This window comes from Pleurodeles waltl, chromosome 4_1 (assembly GCF_031143425.1).
Source record: "Pleurodeles waltl isolate 20211129_DDA chromosome 4_1, aPleWal1.hap1.20221129, whole genome shotgun sequence".
In the NCBI taxonomy this organism is placed as follows: domain Eukaryota; kingdom Metazoa; phylum Chordata; class Amphibia; order Caudata; family Salamandridae; genus Pleurodeles; species Pleurodeles waltl.
The window spans coordinates 842,727,857-842,753,437 of record NC_090442.1 but is presented as its reverse complement, the minus strand read 5'-3'; the positions used below and the strand labels follow the sequence as shown (position 1 = coordinate 842,753,437).

Below are 25,581 nucleotides of genomic sequence, written 5' to 3'. Positions count from 1 at the left end.
ATAAATAGGAAATAAAACCCACAATTATTGTCAGCCCGTAGAACAAAATGTAAAATGAAACATTAATCACAACGTGTACCCTAATATATAATCTGTATGAGCACTGTTATACAATTCCCTTGTATGTGTGGTATGAAGCAACATTTGTGCTATCCAATTTTAAATAGAGCCCAAAGGGGTGCTGTGGATTAGAGAAATCCACTCACACAAAAGTTGATGGGAGGAATGCTTGCAAATAGTCCAACCACTGGCAATCACTCAGGGTAGCATTCCAACTCATCGTTTTTCACCCATTGTTCTACTTCAATCAAAGGCCCACCTTATGCAAAACATTACAGACCCTGCTCTTCATGGGCACAGTCTACGCTGAATTGCTAGGTGAAGCTTCCTCCTGAAAGGACCACATGCATGTCGGTTTCAGCATTGTTGGGCCTAGTCAGTGGGTGTGTGGGTTAGAGCAAATTAAATACTTCAGAAATCCACAATAATCTCAATGCCAAAATGTCTACTAATGGACCATACCGATATTAGACGATCATAGCACGAGCTGCAGGAGAGGTTTTTAGAAGTTCCAAGAATATTTTCAGATTTTCTGTTTTGTACTGTTCCATGTTTAGGGGGGACAAAGCAACATATAGACCGGAAATTCCTTCTTTGTAGAGAAGATTTATCTTTTGACATCTTCACATGCTGTGCAAAAGAGAAAGTAAGTATATCTTTATCAAATTGCATATTTAATTACTCTACGCATATGAGTGTTATTTTTTTGCTGTGACAAGACAGCACTGATCTCAGCAAGAACTGGACAACGGTACAACCTCAAAGTATGTAATATTAAGCTAAAAAGTGCTATCTAGCATCACTCAGGCACATACCAGAATCTGACACTTTCGCATTTTACAACTGCCAACAGTGTCAGTAGGGTTTTTGGACAAAATATCAGTGTTAAAATATCAGGCGACAGAATTATCACAAAATAAATATTGTGACGCAAATATAATTGACAAGAATAACATGTTTTGGAGTAAGTGATATAATAAATAATATTGTGTTTTTATTATCTTTTTCAACACTATGGTGGTCAAAATATAGGACCTCATCACGGTTGGACTGCCACACTCCTTGTGGTCCGACCGCCAGATTATAACCATAGCGGTCGGACTGCCAGCAGACCACAGCCACAATCATGGAATCTGGCTGGGTGGAGGTGGTCTGAGTCGTGGTCAGCCATGGTGATGCTGAGTTCAACACTGTCATGTTCATCATGGATCCCGTATCCACCAGCCTTTTCATGGTGGGGTCCCTGCCATGAAAGGGCTGGTGGAAAGGCAGTGCTGGGGCCACAGGGGCTTCCCTGCCCAGCACCCTCAGAATGGGCACTGTCTGCTGTGGCAGGCAGTGCCCATTCCGAGAGTGCTGGGCCACCCTCTGTGTGACGGCATTGGCCTTGACTTCATGAGGAGCTGAGGCCAATGCTGCTGCATTGTTTCCACTAGGCTGACCTGTGGAAACCTTCTAATATGTAGGTTTCTGCTGGTCAGCTCAGTGGAAAGATCGTAATTGGGCTAGATGAGCGACCGACAGCTCCACAGCGGTTCCCTCCCCACGGGACTGGCAGGCCAACAGTCGGCCTGCCAGTCTCGTAATGAGACCCAGAGCTTTTTTTAAATTATTTGAATGTAGTTTAGTTGATAAATTATTTTATGTGTTACTATTGTTTGTATAAAGGTTATTTTGTTTAAATATAGCTTGTAATTTTAATTAACTTAGAATTTTTTAGTTCAATGCCGCCATGGCTGGTTACAAGCCTGGCTGCTGTCACCACATCAGGATCCATAATCCTGACGGGGACGGCAGTCTTTAGGCGGGTCCACCTGCCTCACTTGTAATTGGGAGGTCAAACTGCCCTGAGTGCAACGGGCCGACCGGCAACACAAGTGTGGCTGTCCTTGGACTGCCATATCTGTAATGCGGTATTTTACCAATCCAGAGCTGTAAAACTGTGCCTGAAATGGTAAAAGGTTTTTGTTATTTTACAGCTCGGCGTGGATGGCACTGTGCTAATCTTCAGCTTATAGACTTTGGTGTGGTATTTTGTTCCTTTCTAGCTTGGCCTGGTTGGCATTATGCTAATTCTATGCGTAAAATATTTTGCTAGAAAAACAGTGGTGAGCAGATTCAGAGTGTCACTGGTGTTGCAGGCTACGTTATACGTTATACAGGAGCTGCTCTCCACCTAAACATGGGAACTACCCAGGATTTTCTGCTTCTTTTTTGCATAATTTATTTACCACTGTAAGCCTGAAAGGGCATTGTTTTTATAAATATATATATATATTTATACGTATACATATATATATACATAAATATACAAACACAAGAAAGAACAGACTCAACAGATCAGCTCACCAAATCACAAAAATAGATTTCCACGACAATGTTTCGTCTTCCGTCCACCTCAGGTAATAGAAGATTGTTTGCTTATTGGATGCACAGCTGACACTGCTGGATCATTTGCTGTCAGATTTGAAGATTTTCCCTGTGGAACATGTCCTAAAAGAAGAACTACTAGACACCAGAGAAAGCATCTGGATGTAACATTTAAAATCACTGCATCCAGATGGACTGAACATCACTGACAATACCTCTGATTACTGGCTATCTCAACAGATCTCATGTTTTCTTGTGATCCTTCATCTTCATGTATATACATCCTTATAGTTTAGACCTAGTTTCCATAGGAAAATCGATTTTTGTTTTGCCAATAACTTTGGTGCTGTTTGATGAATCTTCTCAAAAATTTCAAAACAAGTACGCCACTCACTTCAGTTGCTGTCTTGAATATTTTTGGGTGATTCGTCAAGTGGGGGCTTAGTAAAATTTGGGGGGTTCTGAAACATGTTTTCCCTAATGCAGCTTCCCATCGGGATTTTAGATAGAACTACAGCCAGAACTGTTGGACTGAATTACACCAAATTTTGCAGAAATCTAGGTCTTGGTCCAGAAAGAACCCTTTTTGTGATTGGCACGCAGCCCCCTCCCCTATCACAATTTTGCCAGGCCTCAGGAGATGGAGTCTCTGGGGCCCAAATCAGGCTGGGGACGGGGTCCGCACGGCCTCCTCCCATTTTAGTAGTGGGGGGCTGAGTACCTAGGAGGGGTTGTGGCTAGCCCCCGCCGCGTACAGCCAAAAGCCGCAGGGCTGGGTGCCTATGGGGATTGGCCGCAAGCCAGGCCCTGAGGCTAACCCCTGACATGCACCACCAAAGACTATGCGTGGCACAAGGTGGGTTGGGTGTCACACATTGCCAAAGGCCTTGCATGGCATAGGGTTGCATACCTATTGGGGGGGTTGGCCGCAGGACCTGGCAACCGACCAGGACCTTTTGCCAACCCCTGTTGCACACAGCCAAAGGCGATGAGGGTTGGATTACCGTAAAATAATTTATTACTACTTAAAGATCCTACTCCTCTGCCATGCACAGTTTTCTCATCAATAATTATATTGCAACTGTTGCAGGTTATCAATGATGTTATAGCCTGATGTCATGCCTGATGTAATACGTGGGGTAATTAGCAGCGCATGGCAAAGGTGCGACTTATAGTTATTTTAGGGCACGAGTTTTAGCTTCTTGAGATAACTCTAACTGCTGAACTTCTAAGGTAGTGTGTGTATAAAATTTGAACCTAACATCCCTGTAACCAAGTGAGAGAAAACACTAACTCCAGTTCCAGCAAGTGGGAGCTGTAAAACTGTAGACGTCGACAGGCTCTGAGAGATGGAGACCCGGGGGCTGAAATCGGCCAAGGGGGGGTGTTTGTATGGCCCGCCCCCTTTTAAAACATGGCCAGGCCATGGGGAATGGAGTCCCTGGTGTAAACATCACCTAGGGAGGGGGGATTGCATGGCCCCCTCTTGCAGTTTATTTTTTTTAGGCTGTGGGGAGGGGTGGTCCCCCAGGGTTCAGGGGGTCGACAAGGCCCCATTTAAAGCACTTAATTTAGCCCCAGGGAAGTGGTGGTCCCTAGGGCTTTAAACAGCTCCAAGAGGGAGTCCGGGTGGCCTCCCTCCTTTTTCAAAAGAAAGGCCCAGAGAGGTGGTGGTCCCCCGGGCTCCTAAGAGTCCAATGGAGGGTGTTGGTCTGCACAACCCCCCCCCCACTAATATTATCATATACCTCCGGGGAGGTGGAGACCCCTAGGGCTCAAAAGAGTCCTAGGAGGGGGGCTGCGTGTCCCCCCTCCTTTTCTTTGATATGGTCACTGCTCCGAGGACCTGGTCTACCCGAGGCTATAACGAACAAGTGCCGAAGACTGCACTTGTTCTTTTGATTTTGAAATTTCCCCAGATTCATGTATCCATCCCGAATTTTACCAAAAATGCATTTTTGCCCTGGTGGGGTCCCTTGGGTACCCCAGTACCTTGGCCAGGGGGTCATGGTTTTCTTACTTTGCCCCCTCTTTTCTTTTCTTTCTGAAAGCCGTGCGTGCACACGTTTTTCTGCATGCACACCCAAAGGTTGTGCATGGCGCTGGGTTGGGTGCTTAAAGGGGGTAGCCCAGAGGGCCTGGCCTGACCTGCGGCCAACCCTTTGTACATGTGAGGTGCGGGGTTGGGTGCTTATAGGTGGTAGGCTGCAGTGCTTCAACTGTGGCCGGGCTCTGTGGCCAACCCCATACTGTACATGGCTGAAGGCTATGCTTGGTGTGGGGTTGGGTGCTAGGTGGTTAGCTGCATGATCTGCCCTTTGGCCAGGCCCTGCAACCATCCCCCACCATCCATGCCTGAAGATTGGGCATGGCACGGGGATTGGTGCTCATAGGGGGTAGGTCGCAGATGGTCGGATTAATTTAGAGTAATTAAAGTTAATAAACGTAAAAAAAAATAGAGATTCATTGAAGAAAACAAAGGTTACAGGGATGTTATAGTTAGGAAGTAGAATTTAAAAAACATAGAAATTCACCTAAAAACAAAGGTTACAGGGACTATACAGTTAGGTTCAGATTTTACATGCACACAACCATAGAAATTCAACTGTTGTAGTTAGAGTTATTTTATGTAACTATAACTTGTGCCCTAAGGTACCTATAACTCACACCCTCGCCATCCACCGCTAATTACCCCAGATATTACATCACTCATGACATCTTCTATTACATCATTGATAATATCACTGTAACATTTGCAGTGAAATTATTCATGAGAAAACTGTGCATGGCAGGGGTGTGAGTTATTGTTACCTTAGGGCACGAGTTACAGTTACTTGAAATAACAGCTGAATTTCAGTGGTTTTATGTATGTAAAATCTCAACTAAACTATAATGCCCCTCCTGTAATCTTTGTTTTTTTTAAGTGGATATACACACACACACACACACACAAATACACACACACATTTGTACATTTATATAAGTACATATTTATGTATAGTATCAATTAATTATGAGTTAAAATTATATATTAAAATATTTAACATATTTAAAATCTATTTATATAAAAAATGATGCTTTTTCTATTTTTGAATATATTAGTGAATATGATATATTTTTCAGATTTTATTGTCCTTACCATTAAAAGCATAGGAGCACGATATTGTATTAAACAATATTTTTGACATTATATTTTTGTCAATTATATTGTTTGCCATGATATTGTATCACTGATCCATCAGTATGAGAGTGGTGCAAATAACTTCAGCAGGGCAGTGTTTTGGTGTTAGAGTTGAATAAAGGGCACGTATAGCCAATTAAATAGCATTGTATGTGCAGGTTATGGCTGAATGCTGTAACTCAACCACAGCATGGAAAGGGGAGAACCATATACACAATACTTGTGATAGATTATATGGATTGATTTAGTGAATCTAACCAAGTGGAGAGATATGGCAGGTTCTGGATGCTGAAGTACAACTGCTTGCAGAAGTGCTGAAAGATGAGCCTTTGGGCATTTGAAAACCTTGTCCTCAAGGTAATCATTCTTAGTAAGCAAAGACCGTGCGGCAAGTAAATGCGGTTGCTGACAACATGCAGCATGAGTAGCAGTTATATAAGAGGTTGATTCCCCTACAGAAATGTTGTCACTGCTGTCATATCAGTACACACAAAAAGTATGATCCAGTCACATGATAGTAGAACAAGTGGGTCTTACATTTCAAATATGGTACTATGCCGAAATGAGAGGAGTACAGTCAGAGATGCCCAACATAAATTAGAATCCAGAGATGCCCCCTGAATGCCATGGCACATGTACAGCATGTAAGAAAGTGGGTTATTAGTTGAGAGGGGCTGAGAGCTTTACTCAAGTAAAACAGCAAAGTCCTTGTCAGGGTGAACCACAAAAGTCACTAAATAAACTTGTGTTTATCCCTCTGGTGGCATCGCACACAAGCAGTCAGGTTTAACTTAGGGGCAATATGTAAATAATGTTTGCATCACTCAAATAGTAATTAAATGAAAACATAACATAAGAAAACTCCTAAACAAAGTTAGAAAAATGTAGTTCATTTTAATAAATAAAATGACACCAAAAACAACAAACATCCAATCAGTAGAACCAGAGTTATGAATTTTTAAAGTTCTAGGTGAAGATGGTGCCAAAAAGTACAAAGTACCACTCATGGATATCTAGTCACGCTGGACTGGATAAAAGTTACAAGTTCAGGCTGACCACCATGGAACGTGAGTCTGATGCGGGAAACAGGTTTGCCTGGGTGAGTTTACCTTCAGAGTCCAAGTCCACACAAGGAGACTCGGCTGGAGCTTCGTGTTGGTTGTTGGTACGATGATGTTGTTGTCAGTGTGAGAGCAGGTCACCACTGGATCCTCCTGTTGGCAGTTCATATGGGTGGCTGCTGTTTGGCGTGAACAGCGTGATGTCACTTTAGCTTTTGATTTAGCTGGAGATGCAACTGTTGTTGCTGACATGGTTGGTTGCAGCTGTTATGAAGATCAGGATGTCACTGGAGCTTCACTTTGGTGGGCATCACACTCTGTTGTTCCTTGCCACGAAGAGTTGCTCATAGTCAGAGTTGTGGAGAAGTGTGGCACAGTGGTTAGAGCGGCAGACCCTCATGCAGAGATCTGGTCTGAGACCAGGGTTCAACTCCCACCTCGGCGGGTCTTGGGCTCAATTCCCTTGGACCAGATAATTCTCGCCTCAGTGCCTAATCTAATTAATGGGTCCCACTATGGGCAGTAGCTTGCTTAATCTCCACAACAGACCAGACAGAGCTTGGGTGCCTGGCTTTACCCTGTGGGTTGCCCAGGAGTGGGTGCATCATAGGGAAAAGCCAGGAGGGGTTCCACAGTGGGATGTGTACAGCTCCTTGAGACCCTAACAGGTGAGTAGTGTGCTATACAAGTGCGAAGTTTATAGTTGTAAGGAGCCCAAAATGTAATGATCTTCACCTGGAGTTCTGTTGTGAGGAAGAGCACACTCTGATGCCAGTTTAGGGTCCCGGACAACTCTTGGGGATCAGGTCTCACTCCAGCAGAGACCAGCAGCAGGGCTCAAGCAGGTCCAGTTGGTGCTGGTCACCTGGGCAGTTGCAGGGAAGGCCACTGGAAGCTTGTTGTATCTCTGTATTTCAAACAAGATGTCAGCCAATTTACCTTTGAGATGTTTCTAAAGATACTGTATTTAAGACAAGAAGGTCCAGTCTTCCTTCTTCAGACAGTAGGGTAGTCCTTTTGAATCTTCCACAGGTCCTGGAGTGTTCTTATGAGAGGTTCTAATGGTGCTATTTTTTACCTAGTGCCAGCCTAGGGGTGGAGAATGTCCTCTTTGTCCAACCTTCTTCCTTTCCTGGGTTTGACTCAAATCTTTCTAAGGGGACAGAGGCAAGTAGGCATCGGTGTGAGCTGCACTGGTCAGTGTCAGGGCAGGGCCCTAAGAAGTCAGGAAGGGGGTGGGCATAGCCCTGAGGCTACAATTTTAAGCTCAGAAAGGGCTGAGTACAGCCCGAAGGACATCCTTCTCAGGAGAGAAACACTCTGCTCAACCCTGAGGCCCCTTTGTCCTCATGTCTGGCAGGAATTCACAGCACACCACAGGAGAGACATTCATAGTGTTTTGACCCTGAATACGAGGAGATAGGCAGCTTTGATTTAGGCACAAAGTGCCAACTTGCAAAAAGTGGCATTTTCAGATTTTAATCTGACTTTACCATTAAAGGAGATTTTAAATTAATATATATGTAAGTGGACGAAAGATTTCCCTGTTTGTTCCCAAAATGAAGTTATAGCTTATTCATCGCAATAATGTAGCCCACTATTAACCTATGGGAGAGATATCCTCGCTAGAGTGAACAACAAATTTGGGAGCTTTTCACTGTCAGGACATGTAAAACATGAATACAAAGGTCCTAATACTTATAAGTATTAGAAAGGTATATTTAGGCCAAGTGCATGGGCAGTGCAGGCCTCCCCGCGGCACCCTGCACCTGTTCTCTGCCAGCCATTTAATGGTGGTGTTACTGCAATGAAAAGGCTGGCAGAGAATGAGGTTGTAATCCCCAGTGCAGCACAGCTTGCAGCACTACCCTGACAGATTAGGATCTCCTCCACCTCCACACCACCGGGGTCCAAGATCCTGGCAGAGCTGGCCGTACCCACCAGGGTTGTAATGTGGCAGTCAGACCGCCACATTGGCAGCAGTCCAGACTGCCACCATGAGTGTGGCGGTCTATAGACTGCCACACTCGTAATTACCCTCTTAGTGTTTGTTGGGAAGGATTTCCCCACTGTGTGGGGACGACTGCCTCATGAGTCCCTTGGACTCTTATTAAAAAGTTCTGAATATGATTGATTAGCCTGTAGTTTTCCAGTCTAAACTACTGCCCTATGTGTTTTTATTTCAGACTATGCTTCACTGATGGTGCTGCATGTCTTAAGTATATAATGTTTAAACAATTTTAAACAAAAAAAGTGTTTTTAGGGCAATGACCAGTGTGGCATACAAACTGTAGCTATCCCCAGCTAAGTGATACTGAGCAAATGCAGAAAGATAAAACAAAGTTGGTCCTTGTAAGGATAGGATATCTGACTTGAAAATAACTCAGTACATTTCCAGCTTCAAGAAGTTCAAGCAATAGGAAGAGCTATAGATGCAAGTGGTCAAGACAAATTGGGATGCATAGGTGAAAAAGTTTAGAAGATACGGATTATGAATATTTGAACAACTTAATACTTGCAGAGAAATCGGGTGAGAAGTGTCAGACAAAGCTCAACCAGTGCATTGTTGACCTGCAGTAAACAACTTCAAACATTTTGCTGTGGCTCCGTATCAGTGGGTAGCAAAGAGGGCTGTTCAGAAGGGCAAGAGACTTATATTTCCAAGCTCAAAGGAGACAGTTGCCAGCCGCACAGCCAGTCGTAAGCACTGCCTTGCTTCCAGACACTGTGGAGATAAAGGGAGAGAAAATCAGCCAATCCTAGAAATGATGCGAGCTCAAGGAACAAATGGAACAGTTGAGGGAGCCTAATGTACTCAACTCTTACAACGGCAGCGTTAGGACACTTTGCCCACCTGCTTTACCTGATCTGATTGCTAACACCTAGCTGTCAGGGCCGGACTGGCCAAATTGTCAGTTTTCCATTTTACAGATTCTGTCGCAGGCTGGGGCTGCTTTCAAACAGGGTTGAATGCCCTGATCAAAACATGCAACTATCATCCCATTCTAATTGTTATCTCCTGCAATGTGGGGCAGTTTGAATATTTTTCCTATGGTCGATTCTGGTTTTAAGCCTTGCTTTGGTGACTATATACATGATACAGACATTTGGGACATCCTATCTTTTTTGAGTAATATAGACAAGGGGGGTCATTCTGACCATGGCGGTAATTACCGCCATGGCGGAGGTCGGCGGTAGCACCGCCAACAGGCTGGCGGTGCACCGCTGGGCATTCTGACCGCGGCGGTTCAGCCGCGGCCAGAAACGGAAAGTCGGCAGTGTACCGCCGACTTTCCGCTGCCCGTCTGAATCCTCCATGGCGGCGGAGCGCGCTCCGCCGCCATGGGGATTCTGACACCCCCTACCGCCATCCTGTTCATGGCGGCTCTCCCGCCATGAACAGGATGGCGGTAGGGGGTGCCGCGGGGCCCCTGGGTGCCCCTGCCGTGCCCATGCCAATGGCATGGGCACGGCAGGGGCCCCCGTAAGAGGGCCCCAAATATTTTTTCAGTGTCTGCCCAGCAGACACTGAAATACGCGCCGGGTGCAACTGCACCCGTCGCACCTTCCCACTCCGCCGGCTCAATTCTGAGCCGGCATCCTAGTGGGAAGGTTGATTTGCCCTGGGCTGGCGGGCGGTCTTTTGGCGGCCGCCCGCCAGCCCAGGGCAAATGTCAGAATCACCGCCGCGGTCTTTCGACCGCGGTGCGGTGTTCTGACGGCGGTACCTTGGCGGACTGCCTCCGCCGTCCGCCAAGGTCAGAATGACCCCCAAGGTGTCAGAAAGCATCTGGAGATGCTGGACCTAAGCTTAATTAAGCCATCCTGTAGTCCATCGACCAGTTCTCTATGCTAGAGCCCAAGCAACAATTGATGGATCTGCCCTTTTCTCTGGACTACTAGAGCCTCAACATTGTCTCTAACACTGTTTCCTCCCCGACCCCCAAGCTGAAATGATAGTAGACATGCTGGGATTTAACATGAACCTCAGATCCATTTATCTTCCAGATGTAACTAGCGTGTGGCCTTGACATCAGAAGCTAAAGCAAAGACTGCATTCTCCACCCTAGAAGGCCTCAACTAATTTAAATGTATGCCTTTGGGTTAAAAGAGTGCCCGGGCACCATCATGAAGCACTTTTACCATTGCCTGGCTTGAAACAGTTCTTTGTGGCTTACTTATATGAAAATGATGAGCAAAGCAATTCCATGGAATACCACATAAGACAAGTCTCACCAAAGATATCTTGGTTGACAACTCTCAAAGCAGAAAAGGCTGGACGTTCCACCAGGTGCCACCAGGATAGAATGGCTTTCTGTTTGGAGCATTCTTCATAATTCAGTATGGTTACTGGTCGTCTATTTAGGTCAGTGCACACTGAATGATGTAAAATTCAAATCAAACACCAGCCATACATCTGATGGTAGTAAAATGCTGAAAACAGTGACAGTTGCTTTGTTGAGTCCACTATGCACTGCGTTTTATGGAAACACCTGCTGGCTCCATGCTATTATAGCCTTCTGAAATGCAAATAATCATGTCCCTTGTATTACAGACCAATTAATCTTGCCAGGATAATCTGTAGGTACTGTATGCCTTACATGTGACTCGCTTAATGCACAATAGTCACATATCAGCAATAATAGTGATTCATTCTTTCTTCTTGCAGTTGAGACCCATAAGTTCCATAGTCTCTCTGTTTGGCAGAATAAATAACCCTAGTGCAGTTGTTTTTTAATTATTGCTCTGATGTGTTCACAATCACAATCAGGAAGATGGCGTTTAAATTCCCTGACAAGGTCGAAACACCATCAGCTTGAACACAGTCAGTCTTTTGGACCCTCTCCTTCTGGTGCAAATTAGTTTTATGGGATGTTTTTCAGCAAAGTAAAATACCTTTAGCTCAGGTGACCAGAGTTAACTATTTTATTTGTGAAAACACACATTGCTTTTATGAGCACACAGAGGGCCTCATTATAACAGTGGCGGGCGCCGGAGGCAGCCCGCTAATGTCTTACCACCAACAGGCCACACGGGCGGCCTGAACCCCCCCGGCCCTAGTTTGACTTCCCCGTTGGGTTGGCGGGCAGAAACAGTGTTTCTGCCTGCCGGCCCAGCGGGGAACATTGCAGCCGGCTTAATGGAGCCGGATGCAATGTGGTGGTGCAGCGGGTGCAACAGCACCCGCCGTGCATTCCACTGCCTGTGTTTCGGGCAGTGGAATGCGTGATGGGGCTGTGCCTGGGGGGCCCTGCACTGCTCATGCCCTTGCTTTTGTCACCCTAAGTGCCCCGGGCATGCCCAGGCGTGGGTCCTGGGCTCACTATGCCACTGGATTTAAGCTTGTCTTGCTGATGAAGGGTGATATACTGAAACCCATCACAGGATGTTTGTTTCCGGTCCAGGAAGTAACTGACTTGGCAGTTCGGGCTAAACTGTTCCCATGGGGAGCAGGGTCAAGACTGATTTGCATATGGCTGGGTCTAAACTGGGGTGGCGTGATGAGCAAAATAATTGATGGTTTAAACCCAGATCTGTGACTGGGAGTGAATGTATGATTGGTTCCGCATTCCATCCATCCTTTGTGTTTGTTTGCTTTGCAGACAGTGCACATTCCGAGGGTGCTGTGTGCCATGATATTCGCCTTGGCTCCCTTGAAGGAGCCGAGGTGAATATCGTAGCACTGTTCCTGTCGGTCAGCCCAGCAGGAATGTCATAGTGCAATGTTCCCGCCAGACAGCATGGTGGGAAAATTGTAATACGACGGGGGGGGGGGCGTCACCAGTATGACAGTGGCGCCCCCCCACGGGTTTGGCATTCGGCTCTTTCGTCTGCCAAACTTGTAATGAGGGCCTAAGTCACAGCTGCTGAACCTCCAAAAACAATTTCTTTGGCATTTGAAGTTTATATTAGCGTATTTACACCGTATCGGTCTTCTGTCCAGCATATGGAAACAGAAGAAAGGACAGGGCTCATCTCACTATAAGGAGGTGCTTTTGAGCCCATTGAGATTTTTTTGCTGGATTCATTCTCTATTCAGTTCCTATCCAACGTCCTGTCATAACTTATATCACCAAGGGCCATATGTACAAAAATAGGAATTGCAATTTACTAGTTGGGATTGTTACTGAATCGCAATTAGGAAGTCACAGTTCCTAATGTAAGAACACTTGCAACCTTCAGATAGCGAATCCTAATGAGATCACAAATAGACCCACCTGATGAATATTAATGAGGTAGGACGAATTTTGCAACCCATTAGGAATTGCAACCATTACAGGGATGTTGACCTGCTGGGGTCAGCACGCCACCATGTATGTGGTTGCTTTTCGATAAAGCAATCTTTTGTTTTTTAAATGCAGCCTATTTTCCTTAAAGGAAGACTGGATGTGGTTAAAAAAAATAAAATGAAACATTTAAGTTTCATTTTTTAAGTACAGGCAGTCGACCCTTGGACCACTGCCTGCTCTTAAAAAAAATGTATTGCTACATTCACAAAGGGGAAGTCCTTTCCATTTGCAAATGGTTACCACCACCCTTGAGATGTTGGTAAAAAAATAATGTTTTCGACCTTAATTCACTCTCAAAACTTGCAATTCAGTATTTGGAAGGGGTGCCCTATACATGCCCCTTACAAATACTGAATCGCTAAACACATATTGTCTTCGATAACATACTAGCAAATCGTGATTTGTGTTTTGTACACATGAAAAAGCATTTTTGTGGTTGAAAATTCCCATTTCTGCAAATCTGGCCATTTCCAACTCCAAATACACTTCAATGTTCAGTGTGAAGGTCTGTGACCTTCACACTGAGCTATTGCTTTTGTGTTTGTTATAGCCCTTTCTGGTATATCTTGGACCGCAAGGGAATCCTCAAGGGCTCCCCCACAGACCCTACATATTTATTTACTTATTTATGTATTTTTTAATTTAATTTTTGAACAAAATGCCCTTTACAGGCTATCTGGCACTGCGGTGGAAGCCTTAAGGCTTCCCTCACGGTGCCATTGATTCAGCAAGCACAGAGCTGCTTTAACAGCAGCTCCCTGCTTGCTGAAACATTTCATCTCTGTCCCCTGCCCGTGTGCAGGGGACACAGATGAAAGCTTTGTTTTTTAACAACAGGACCTGCTTGACAAGTCTCTTGCTTTCGCTGCAGCCAAGCAATAGCACACAGCTATCTCCTGGGGGTGGAAAACCTGGGACATAGCAGGAGCCGGCCATGGGGGGTGGCAGTCCCCAGGGCCATCTGTGGCTCCACGAGGGGGGCAGCGCGTTCCCTCCCCAACATAGACATAGCCCCGGGGAGCTGGTGGTCCCCAGGGCTTAGGGGTCCGAAACAGATTCCCCTTACTTGTTATTGTTTGCCTGGGGAGGTGGTGATCCTCGGGTATGAAGGGGGGCCGATGGGCCTCCCAAACTGACTTAAAAAAAATTGCCCCAGGGAAGTAGTGGTTCCCAGGGCACTGGGGGACACGGGTCCCCCAGCACATATCAGAAAAAGTCGACTCGGGAAAGTGATGGTCCCTGCAGCTCTGAGGTGGCCAGGAAGCCCCCCACACAAAATTATGAATGCCCCCAGGACCTGGCCCACCCAGGGTTTTTTTTTTAAATAATTTTTTTGCTGCAAATTCATGAATATAGCAGCAAAAAATAATTTACAAAAATGCTCATTCTGCTGCGGTGGGGTTTCTTTGGGACCCCCACAAGAGCTAAGTGGTCAAGGTGACCCTAACCTGGCCCCTTTTCTTTTCCTTTTCTTTTTTTTAATGGGACTCAGCTGATGCTGCTTACCAAGATTACTGCTAACACTTCCTGGTTTGAAGTGTTGCCAGTGAATCAAAGGTGTACTTATCCCTGCACAAAATTGTCTTTGTTCGTGAATACTTCATGATCAGACATATACAAATTTGAATTTCCCTAAATTTCAAAAAAATCTACTAAACAGAGTTGCTCCAAATAAACAAAAACATAATCTGCATACCGAAAGCTAGTTTTCTGCTAAATTTTGTGTACTTCGGTCCAGTAGCTCATACTGTAGACATGTCTAATGGTCCAATTGGAATTAACATGGAAAAATTAACTTTTTTAACCCCTCCCCCCCTCATATTCTCAGCCCCCACTTCATGGATCACCTTGAAACTTTCTATGCGCAACAAAAATCACAGCAACACTTTTTTGGGAAAATGTTGTGAAGATTTGTCAAACGGTGCCAAAGATATAGACAAGTCTATAAACGCTTTTTCTATGGAAACATGGTCCTAACTATAGTGCCGGTCACCACTAGGTTATATATCTATATCTATATGTATATATCTATATCTATATCTATATATATATATATACATATATATATATAGAACAGTTTTTTCCCTTGTCACGCATCTTTCGGCGCACTTTCATAATTTTTAGCACTGCTGGTTCCTCTGCGGGGGTTGCCAACTTCAATCCAAAAACATCCTTTTCCTTCATTTGTTTTGCAGAGAAAAGATGAACCGCACTCCTGGGTCACTGTAATGGCACGATTATTACAAAAATGCTCGTTCTGGCAGCAAAAGGCTTTACGCGTTTCGGTCTCCCCGACCTTGTTCACACGCATGTTTTTGAGAGTCCGTCACCAGTGTTTATATACTATTACTACTACTTAAACGATCCACTCTGTTTCAAAACCCAATGTTGTGTCCTCTCCATTGTCTTCTGAACAATATTAAACAGGGGTAATTTAAAAAGTACAAAAGTTATAAAACTGCAATTGGATAACATTTTTCAAAATTCCCTATGAACAACTTTTCCTATTTGCGAGATGGCTCAACCTTTTCAATGTGCATTGTGGGTAATGTAGTGCCACACATTTAAGTTTCTGTTTCAGCCATGGAACAAAAATTAAACAAAGAAACCCCCTCCTCTCCAGGGGCACTTTTCAATAATTCCACATATCTTTCAGTTTCTATGAATTAATTATTACCGACACCAGTGCCTCATAGAAATTTACTGAGCTTTTTCTTTCTAATGCTTATGCCTACTGAATCCTTACACTTATTGCATGTGCATGGATTATGTCTTCATAAATTAATTGCTCCATCTTCCTTAAAATAAGCATTTGCCCCCCCCAACTGCTGAAACCGACCACAACAGTGCAGAATCTCAATATGCTTTTGCTCCCTGAACTTAGTACCTGTTACTCCATATGTGCTGCCTTAATTGCACCAATACTATTGTTAACATAATGCCAATTACATTTAAAAAACAAAACATAAAATTTTATTAAGTGACAGATCCTTACATAGTGAAAACCAAATGATTATTTTCATTCACTTTTCCAACATTTTATATCTGGAGAAACCAATAATAATTCCAATTCTGCACCTCATGTAACTCTTATTCTTTGCTGATCACAAATGTACGTTACTCTGCATCAGAGTTCAACCCCCAAAGGCACAAGGGTCTGCATCTATATTATATATCTTAATTCTATTTTGCCTGAGAAGTTTCTCAAGATCTCCACCCCATTCCATTTTCGGGATGTGATTAATTGCAAAATATTTTAATTTTTGCCAGTCACTCAAATGTTCCAGTTCCATATGTTTTACTACTGCGTAGCTTCTGTCCAAATTTACTGTTGCCCGTATGTGTTCCAGATCCTTTTTCTTGTTTCACAGACTGCACTCCCCACATATTTGAGTTTGCAGGGACACTCGATGATATATACAGTAAATTTACTCTGCATGTTATATGTTGTTTAATATGTTTAATTTTTCCCATTCCTGTAGATTATGCCTTTTCATTTATCTTAATCGCAGAGGCTTTACACTAATAACATTTCCAGGCTGTGCAAGCCATGATTTGCTTGAGTTGCCAAAATGGCTCCTCACCTAACCGGTCCTTCAGGCTTGGTGTTCTCCTATAGGTTATCTGTGGATGATTCCCCTATCACAGTTTCTGGGCTGTGGTCAGGCCCTGAGGCCAACCTCTATAACAACCCAACCACGCACTGTGCATGGGCCGAAGGACCCCATCAACAGAGCTAAGGGGTGAGAGGGTCCATACCCTGGCCCATTTTCTTAATTTTTTACCTTTTTTCAGGGACTCGGCTGAAGCAGAGTCCTAACATGGCTGCCAACACTTCCTTGTTGAAGTGCTGGCAGCCGATCAGATCTCAGCACGCGATCGGGAGGGACTGCTAATCCTTTGCATTCTTATACATTGAAATTGGGATTTATTTAATTTCTCAAAAACTATGGAATGGATTTACACCAAATAACAAAGATACCTCTTTCCAGACCAAGAGCTACCTTTCTGTGAAATTTGGTGTAATTCTGTCCAGTGGTTCAGGCGCTATCGCTGTTCAAAATCTCTATGGAAAAATGAATGGGGAACACGCCTTTTAGAACCCCTCCTTTTTCTCTGCTCCTGCTTGATGGTTCACACAGAAACTTTCCACACAGCAGCTGAAGTGAGCAGAAATGTTTTTGGGAAAATACGTCAACCGATGTCAAAGATATAGGCAAATCAAAAAATGCTTTTTCTATGGAAACTAGGTCTTGTTGAAATGTTTGTCTTCCATATTATGGCTACAATATTACGTTTTTATGACATTTCCTACTCGATATTGAGGACCCATGCCATTACAAGAACAAAGTGAGCAGCTTCCATGAAAAAAGGCCTGATTTAGGGTTTGGTGGACAGGATAGGCCTGCACAAATGCGATGAAGTACCCTGTCTTCCAAATTATCTGTCTGCCGACCTAATTTAGAGATGGGAGGATAGTAAACTTTCCGTCAATTGAGCACCCATTGGCTCAGTCAAAGGAGAGCTTCCAAAGACCACCCAATGAAAAAGAGATAGTCAGAGAATCAACGTTACGTGGTAGATCCTATTTAGGGTAAACCATGTAGTCTTTTTTCGGGTCCATCACTGAAAGAAAAAATCTAGAGGCGAGGGACAGGGAAAAAATTATCACCCTCAAACCTTAGGAGAAAACACCCAGGCTGTAGGGACCATTAGTTGTTTTGTTTTTCCACAAACAAACTCATGCTTTGGGGTTTTGTAAGATAAGCGCACAAAGGGCGGTATGGATCTACTATTCTTCTTAACTCCACATGTATGTATATATAAAGCATTTTTTGATCTTCTTCACCATTTGACAAATCTTCACAAAAAAGTGCCCCTGTAATTCTTGTTGCGCACACAAAGATTTGAGGTGATCCATCAAGCGGGGCTGAGAAAAAGGGGGAGTCAAAAAAGGTGGTTTTCTCATGTTAATTCCCATTGGACCTTTAGACACAACTACAGTCCAAACCACTGGACGGAATTACACCATATTTGGCAGAAAGCTAGCTTTCGGCACGCAGATTGTGCTTTCGCTTCTTTGGTGTGAATCCATTCTGTACTTTTTGAGATGTTAAAGGGAAAACAAACTTGTATATATCTGACCACAACAACTTTGCGAAGATTAGGAGCTCATGCATGGCAAATGCACTGCTCTGACTAACTGCCAACACTTCAAACCAGAAAGTTTTGGCAGTCATCTTTGGACTCGGCTTCAGCCCACTAAAAAATGTGAAAAAAAGGAAAAGGGGCCAGGGTAGGGACACCCTGACACCTTAGCTGTGGTGGTGGGGTCCCAGACGGAATCCCTTAGGGCTAAAAAGCATGTTTTCAAAAAGGAATTGCTGCAAATTCGCAAAATTCACAAATTTGCAGCATTTTTTTAAAAATAACCAATCATGGGCTCCTGTGCTTGTTTCTGTGAGGCCCTCGGGTGGGCCAGGTCCCGGGGGTATTAACATTTTTAAAGCAGCCCCAGGGACCACCAACTCAGCAAGGTATTTCTCAAATTGTGTGCAGGGTGCCTACGGCCCTCCTGCAGCCCCGGGGACCACCACCTCCCCTAGGCATTGCTCAAATTGTATGTGGGGGGGCATGAGGCCCCCTGGAGCTCCAGGGACCACCACCTTCCCGGGCCATTCTTCAGATTGTGTACGGGGGGGCTGCGTGACTCACCCCGCAGCCCCAGTTACCACCACCTCCCCTGGGCAAAGATTAAAAAGGGAAAAGGGGGTCTGTTGTGGACTCCTGCAGCCCTGGGAACTATCACCTCCCTGGGGCTCTCTTTGTTGAAGGGGGCCGTGCAGTCTTCGAGGAGTCACAGATGGGCCTGGGGATGGCCATCCTCCAGGGCTGGATCCTGCTATGTCCCAAGGTGCCCGTCCTCAGGACATAGCTGTTTGCTGTGGCTTGACTGCAGCTTTGACAGCCACAGCAACAGCCCTCCCTCACTGTGAACAGAAGTTTCCAAAGGCAGAGAGACAGAGGAAACTGCTCTCACAGATAGGGAGCTGCATGTTTAGCAGATCCCTCTCTGTGACAGCAATATTGGCTCCCACAGGAGGCGGGCAGTCAGCAGGGACCGTGGGAGACTTCATGCTCTCCCCATGGTCCCCAACATTGTAACTGCGTGCACTGGGGGGCACCCAGGTCACATGCCTGGGCCCGGGGGATAGGGCCCCCGGAGTAGAGATCAGTCCTTGTCCCAAAAAAATAGTTAGGCAAGGCCCCTGAGGATGGGATCCCGGGGCTGAGATCGGCCCATGGGAGGGGGCCAGGTGGTCCCCCTCCCCCCCAAAAAATATAATAAGTAGGCCATGACCTGGGGGAATGGGGTCCCCGGAGCCGAGAACAGTGTGGGGAGGGGGGCCACACAGCTCCCTCCCCCCCAAAAAATAATTAGGCCGTGCCCCAGGAGATGGTGTACCCAGGGCCAAGATCGGCCTGGGGAGGGGGGCTGCGTGGCTCTCCCTTTCCCCCCAAAAATGTAATATTTAGGCAGGACCCCAAGGGATGGGGTCTCTGGGGTTGAGATCAGCAAGGGGACGAGTGGCCACGCAGCCCCCCCCCAAAAAAAAATATTTTGGCTAGGCCCCGGGGGATGGGTTCCCGGGGCTGAGATTGCCCTGGGGAGGGGGACCCAGCGGGGTTGGGTTCTTATAGGGGTTGGCCTTGTTCCCACACCATGCACTGCTAATTATTACAGCAGTCATGAGAACTTCTATACCATCCTTAACAGTATAAATGAAACATTAGAAGTCACATTTTTGAAGAAAAACCTGTGCGTGGCGAGGGCGCGAGTTATAGTTAACTTGGGGAGCGAGTTATAGCTCCTTGAAAAAACTCTGACTATAGCTGCTGAATTTCTATGGTTTTATAAATTCAGTTTTGTACGAGTAAATTAAGGTGGTCATTCCAAGTTTGGCGGGCGGCGGTTGCCGCCCGCCCGCCAAACTTACGCCGCCACTTGGCCGCTCCGCGATCAAAAGACCGCGGGGGCCATTCAGACTTTCCCGCTGGGCCGGCGGGCGCCCGCCAAGGGAGCGCCCGCAAGCCCAGCGGGAAAGGCCCTGCAACACAGAAGCCGGCTCCGAATGGAGCCAGCGGTGTTGCAGGGGTGCGACGGGTGCAGTTGCACCCGTCGCGATTTTCACTGTCTGCTATGCAGACAGTGAAAATCATGCTGGGGCCTGTTAGGGGGCCCCACGACACCCGTTCCCGCCATCCTGTTCCTGGCGGTAAAAACCGCCAGAAACAGGCTGGCGGGAAGTGGGTCGGAATCCCCATGGCGGCGCGGCTTGCAGCGCTGCCATGGAGGATTCTCCCAGCCGGGGGAAATCCGGCGGGAAACCGCCGGACCCGGCTGGGCGACCGCGGCTGTACCGCCGCGGTCGGAATGCCAAATGAAGCACCGCCAGCCTGTTGGCGGTGCTTCCGTCAACATCCACCCTGGCGGTCTATGACCGCCAGGGTTGGAATGAGGGCCTAAGAACCTTAAAATAGCATCCCTGTAACCTTTGGATTTTCAGTGAATATATATTACCTACTGGAGATCAGCAGTAGTTAGTTATAATAGGGACATAGGGCCACATGTAGGAACATTTGGAAATGCGATTTCTTAATTGCGATTCTATGCGAATCGCAATTAGAAATTCGCAATTCCAAATGTAAGAAACTCCATTGAGCTTCATTTGCGAATCCCGGTGGGTCGCAAAAAGGCCTACTTTATTAATATTAATGAGGTAGGTCACAATTTGGGACCCACTGAGAATCGCAAAAGTCACAGTGATGGTGGCCTGCTAGGGTCAGCAGACCACCATGTCTGTGATTGTTTTTAAATAAAGCAATCTCTTTTATTTAAATGTAGCCTGTTTTCCTTAAGGGATTTTAGAACAAAAAAAATGAAGCATTTCAGTTTCATTTTTTCAGAGTAGGCAGTGGTCCATGGGACCACTGTCTGTTCTTAAAAACATTTTGGCATGCATTCACATTCCTTGGGACCCCTTCCCCTTTGCGAATGGGTTAACACCAATTTGAAATTGGTGCAAACTGCAGTTGTTTTGCGACCACATTCATACAATCCTACATTCCATTCAGATTAGGAAGGGACACCCTGAACACGCCCCTTCCTAATACCGAATTGCAAAACCCAAATTGTGATTCGGTAACAAGTTACCGAATCGCAATTTGAACTTTGTACATCCCGAAAAGCATTTTCCTAGTCGCTAACAGGCCGATTCTGTGAATCGGCCTGTTTGTGTCTAGAATAATGCTTTGTACATGTGGCCTTTAATTCCCATTGAAAAAGCTCTTTTTGACTTGGCTATATCTTTCAATCAATCAATCAGTCATTAGTTTTATAAAGTGAGGCTTGTCACACGGGGAGTATCCAGGTTGTTGCTGCAGCTGGTAGTTATTCCTCGAAGAGCCATGTTTTGAGCTTTCTCCTGAAGTCGATGAGGGTGTGCCTGCAGGTGAGGGGGGAAGTCATTCCAAATCTTGGCGGCAAGATGGGAGAAGGTGCATCCTCTGCTGTGGCTGCGGCAAAGTCTCGGGACTTGGGCAAGGGTGAGGGATGTTGATGGGAACTCCCTTGCGGGCTGGTGACGTCGTTTGACGAATCTTTATGAAATGTTCCAAAACAATGTGCCCAATGATCGTGTTGTATATGGAAAGTTTTGGGGTGATCCGTCAAACAGGGGTGAGAAAAAGGAGGGGCAAAAAAATGTGTTGAATATGTTAATTCCCATAGGGAAGTGGAACACAACTACAGCCCGAACCTCTAGACGGAATCACCCCTAATTTGGCAGAAAGGTGGCTTTTGGTCCAAAAGTGTGATTTTTGTTCTTTGGTGTAAATACATTCAGTAGTTTTGGAGTTACTAAAGGGAAAAGAAAGTTGCATATCTAGAGGTGCGAATCCTCCTCAAATCTGGAGGAAACGCAAGGTCCTGATTGGCTGACTGCAACCTGACAGAAAAATTACAGCTGCCATTTTGTTTCTTGCATTGGCTGGAGGGAGAGAAAAACAGTGTAAAAACTTGCATGCGGTCTGAATACAGGTATCCTGAACCCATAGGACATATGGAGGAGTCCCTTAGGTATCCCTCATGGGAAAAAAAAATCCTTTTTTTTCCAGCCAATTAGCGGATCCTAAAAGCCTCCTCTGATTCGTCTTTGATCCTCCTCAAATCCAGGGGGATACCAAGGCCCTGATTGGCTGGCTGCAACTTGACAGAAATGTTAACATGCGCATTAAAGAAACTATAGAAATTGACTGAAAAAACCAAAAGTTACAGGGACCTTATAGTTGGGTTGACGTTTCACCCATGGAAGAGCTATAAATCGTGCCAGAAAGTAACTAATGTTAAGAGGTGACTCTCATTTCTATGTTCAGTCCGGTTAAACTACACATAGAAACACGTGTTGTCATAGAGGGATTCTTCAAATAGACAAAGATATATTAGCTACTTTTTTGTTTAATGATTCCTTTGCAATATACCAGCTCCCCCTCTCAAAAGGTTGTATGAAGCAGTCATTGACGTTTCCTTTCTTTATGCACTATACTCTGCTGCCAGCTGTCTGATTACTCTCTTCCTAGAGACATCACTACATGGAGAGTAAACACTACAGACATTTGCAGTGCAGGACATGCCTAGGAACCACATGCACAGTGCCCTTGAAACCACAACTAAACAGGAACATTTAATTACATCAATGTATCGTTTTCTTTAATTGGTTTTTAGAATATCTATTTGTAATTTCATCTACAATTTTTGTTTATTTGATTATTGAAGCATATGTTAAATCTTGTTTCAGAAATATGCAGTTGGAGATTTACATTTATCACCATATCCTGATCAGAAGCAATTCGGTGGAAGTGACAACCCCGCCTTTCAACATGCTGAAGTAGATTTTAAATAAAATAGAATGAAACGCATTGGACAACTTCCCCATAACATGATTTTTCTCTTTTCTTAAAAAAACAATACATGGCATAAAGCAAAGTGATACAACGATCATTTGTATCATTAAATAAAAAAAGTTTTGTCGTCGTACACATTTGTTGATTGAATTATTATATTCTGCCAGTTATTTTGGCGTGTTGAAATACCTGCTAATGCACCAATATTTTCTTTGCGTGGTTCAGTGTAAAAATGATACACTGTTATTATTGTTTTGCGATTAGTTACATTAAAGGGCCAGCCTTTGATTGGTTACTTTTAAACCTTAATCTCTGACACCCAGGACAAAATGATAAATTTGACAATTTGTTGATATATAATTAAGTCCCTTTTAAAATTATTTATTATCCAATGGATTCCCACTAATGTTCAGGCCTAGTCCCAGTTAAAGAAAGAGGCAACGCGAAACAGAAGATCAGAGGCTCCATTATCATCACTCTGGCCTAAGTTTTACTGCTTTGAAATTCAACAAAATGTCTGAAAAAAGGAGGACAATCACAATTATATTGTCTGCCTTTGTGTCTTGTGTTGAAACTAATAGGTATGTTTAATTTTCTTTTTGTTGACTTACTACAGTAGACATCACACCTCATTTTCATAAATAATTTTACAGTCTTCATAATAATTCTTAGTTACTTTTGCTGCTGACATTTCATTATTTTGAAGACATCCACAGCATTCCATGGGCGGTCGCTTGTGCAACATAGCGTAAGACATTTCACTGCTTAACACAAGATTGAAGGCATTTGATAAAGTTTTGAATAACATAACACGTTTCAAAGAATAAAAAGAGGCAATATTTCAAGAGTTATTTGTTGAACACAAACAAATATAGCAAGTGTTCTAGTGTCACGGAGCCTCTATGAGAAATGTTGAACCTTGCATAAAACAGTCTCTGCTCACATTTTCCTTCCTACTTCAAATAACACCACCTTATCTCCGCCATTTTCTTCTCCCTTTATAAGCTATTCTGTGACCATACCACCTACACTTAGCTATCATTACCCTATATGAGTATAGGCCCGATTATGAGTGGATGGGAACACCTGTCTGCCAGACTCCTGACCGGTCAGCCCAGTAGGAAAGTGGCGGCAGCATTGTCACCGGCTCTATTACAAGCCGGTGGCACCAGCACCCTCAAAATATGCAGACAGTGCACAATTAAAGGGTGTTGGGCAGGGGGAGCCCTGCACTGCATATGCCATGGACATGGGCAGTGCTGGGGCCCCTCTCAGATACCTGAAGGAATTACACTTCCAGCCCAGCCTTATCTAGATGGACCCTCTTCACCACCACACTGTTAGTTGAAAGCCTTCAACCACCTCCGCTGGCATTATCTTGTCTCTCCCCCCAGTCCTTGGCCCTCATCCCATCTGCTGGTAGCCTATATACCTTGTGAATCAGCTGAGGGCCACTGAGCTCTTGCCTCGTGACATGTCGGGCATTGCTCATTTGACAGTTGGCGGTCCATTAGGTATCACATTGCTTCTGCATCTGACAGCTTCTGCAGGCTGGTCTCACATTCTCTTAGTGACACACAGTGTTGCAAGCCACAGCTGCAGAACTTGCACAACATTCCACGAACTGATTACTTTCACTCCTCTTCTGGCTGTTCCTGCCCCTAATTCTTCAAATGGAAACTCTCCTTCATCTAATCATAGCAGGCCCTGCTCCTACTTCAGTAGAAGGCCCGATTCATCAAATCCTTGGCACTGCCATAGCAGACGGAAGGTCTCATGACTGAAAACCCAAGGGAAATGTACGCATGAATGTCATGAATTGAGTAGGGTTTCCTTGGGTGACATTGGGCCTGCCGTAAGCCGATTGCAAAATGATGCTACCATTTCCCAGAAGGGGACTCATCGGCTAGGCCAACAATTGGGAATGTCCCAATACTTAGGTTGTATGCTACACAAATACTATTGCCTGCTGTGACAGCATTGTCTACCTCAGTCCCAAACAAAGGAAAAACTTTTGCAGGTCGTCCTTTCCCAATGCACACCACTGGCAGCACCTGGAAGGTGTGGTGGATATTGCAGAAGCTGGGTGTATTTATTAATAAATGCAACTTAGAACCATTACCCGATGATGTACAACATTTCAAGGCTGAACTACAGTGTATTTTCAATAGGTGCATCATTATTATTATTATTATTAGAAATGTATAGAGCGCGTGGCTACCCGAAGGCCTCCCAGTGCTAATGCAGGACCATTAAACAGACAAAGCTGACAGACTTAAAGGAAAAAGAAAATTCTTCAGCTTTTTACGAAACGAAAGGGGCCTTGCCTAAGCGGAGCTCCAATGGACGAGAGTTCCATAGGTTACCTGCTTTAAAAGCAAAAGACCTGCCTCCCCATCTTGCTTTCTTGGCAAGATGTATATTAATCAGGGAAGCAGATGAGGATCTAAGTGATCTTAGGGGAGTATAAGCGGTTGTAATCCGCCTAAGAAAGGCCAGCCCCTTATTATGAAGGGCCCGGTGGATGACACGATGGAGAGACAATGAAGAGAGACCAGAGCATATTTAGCAGAGTGGTATCTGGGAGTGCCCATTAAAAGGCGGGCGGCAGCATTTTGTGCCACCTGCAATCTCTTTAGGACATAAGATGGAGAAC

General features: G+C 44.9%; 1 protein-coding gene across 1 annotated transcript in view; it reads left to right on the top strand.

Moving 5' to 3' along the window:
* The window catches only part of LOC138288222 (sodium-coupled monocarboxylate transporter 1-like), a 237,024-nt gene extending 213,974 nt beyond the window's left edge, over nucleotides 1-23,050 (top strand). Inside the window, exons 14-15 of the mRNA XM_069229605.1 lie at nucleotides 618-706; nucleotides 22,820-23,050. Of these exons, the coding sequence (XP_069085706.1) occupies nucleotides 618-706; nucleotides 22,820-22,924 (194 nt within the window). The 3' untranslated portion in view covers nucleotides 22,925-23,050. The remainder of the gene's footprint in view (nucleotides 1-617; nucleotides 707-22,819) is intronic.
* The last annotated feature ends 2,531 nt before the right edge of the window (nucleotides 23,051-25,581 follow it).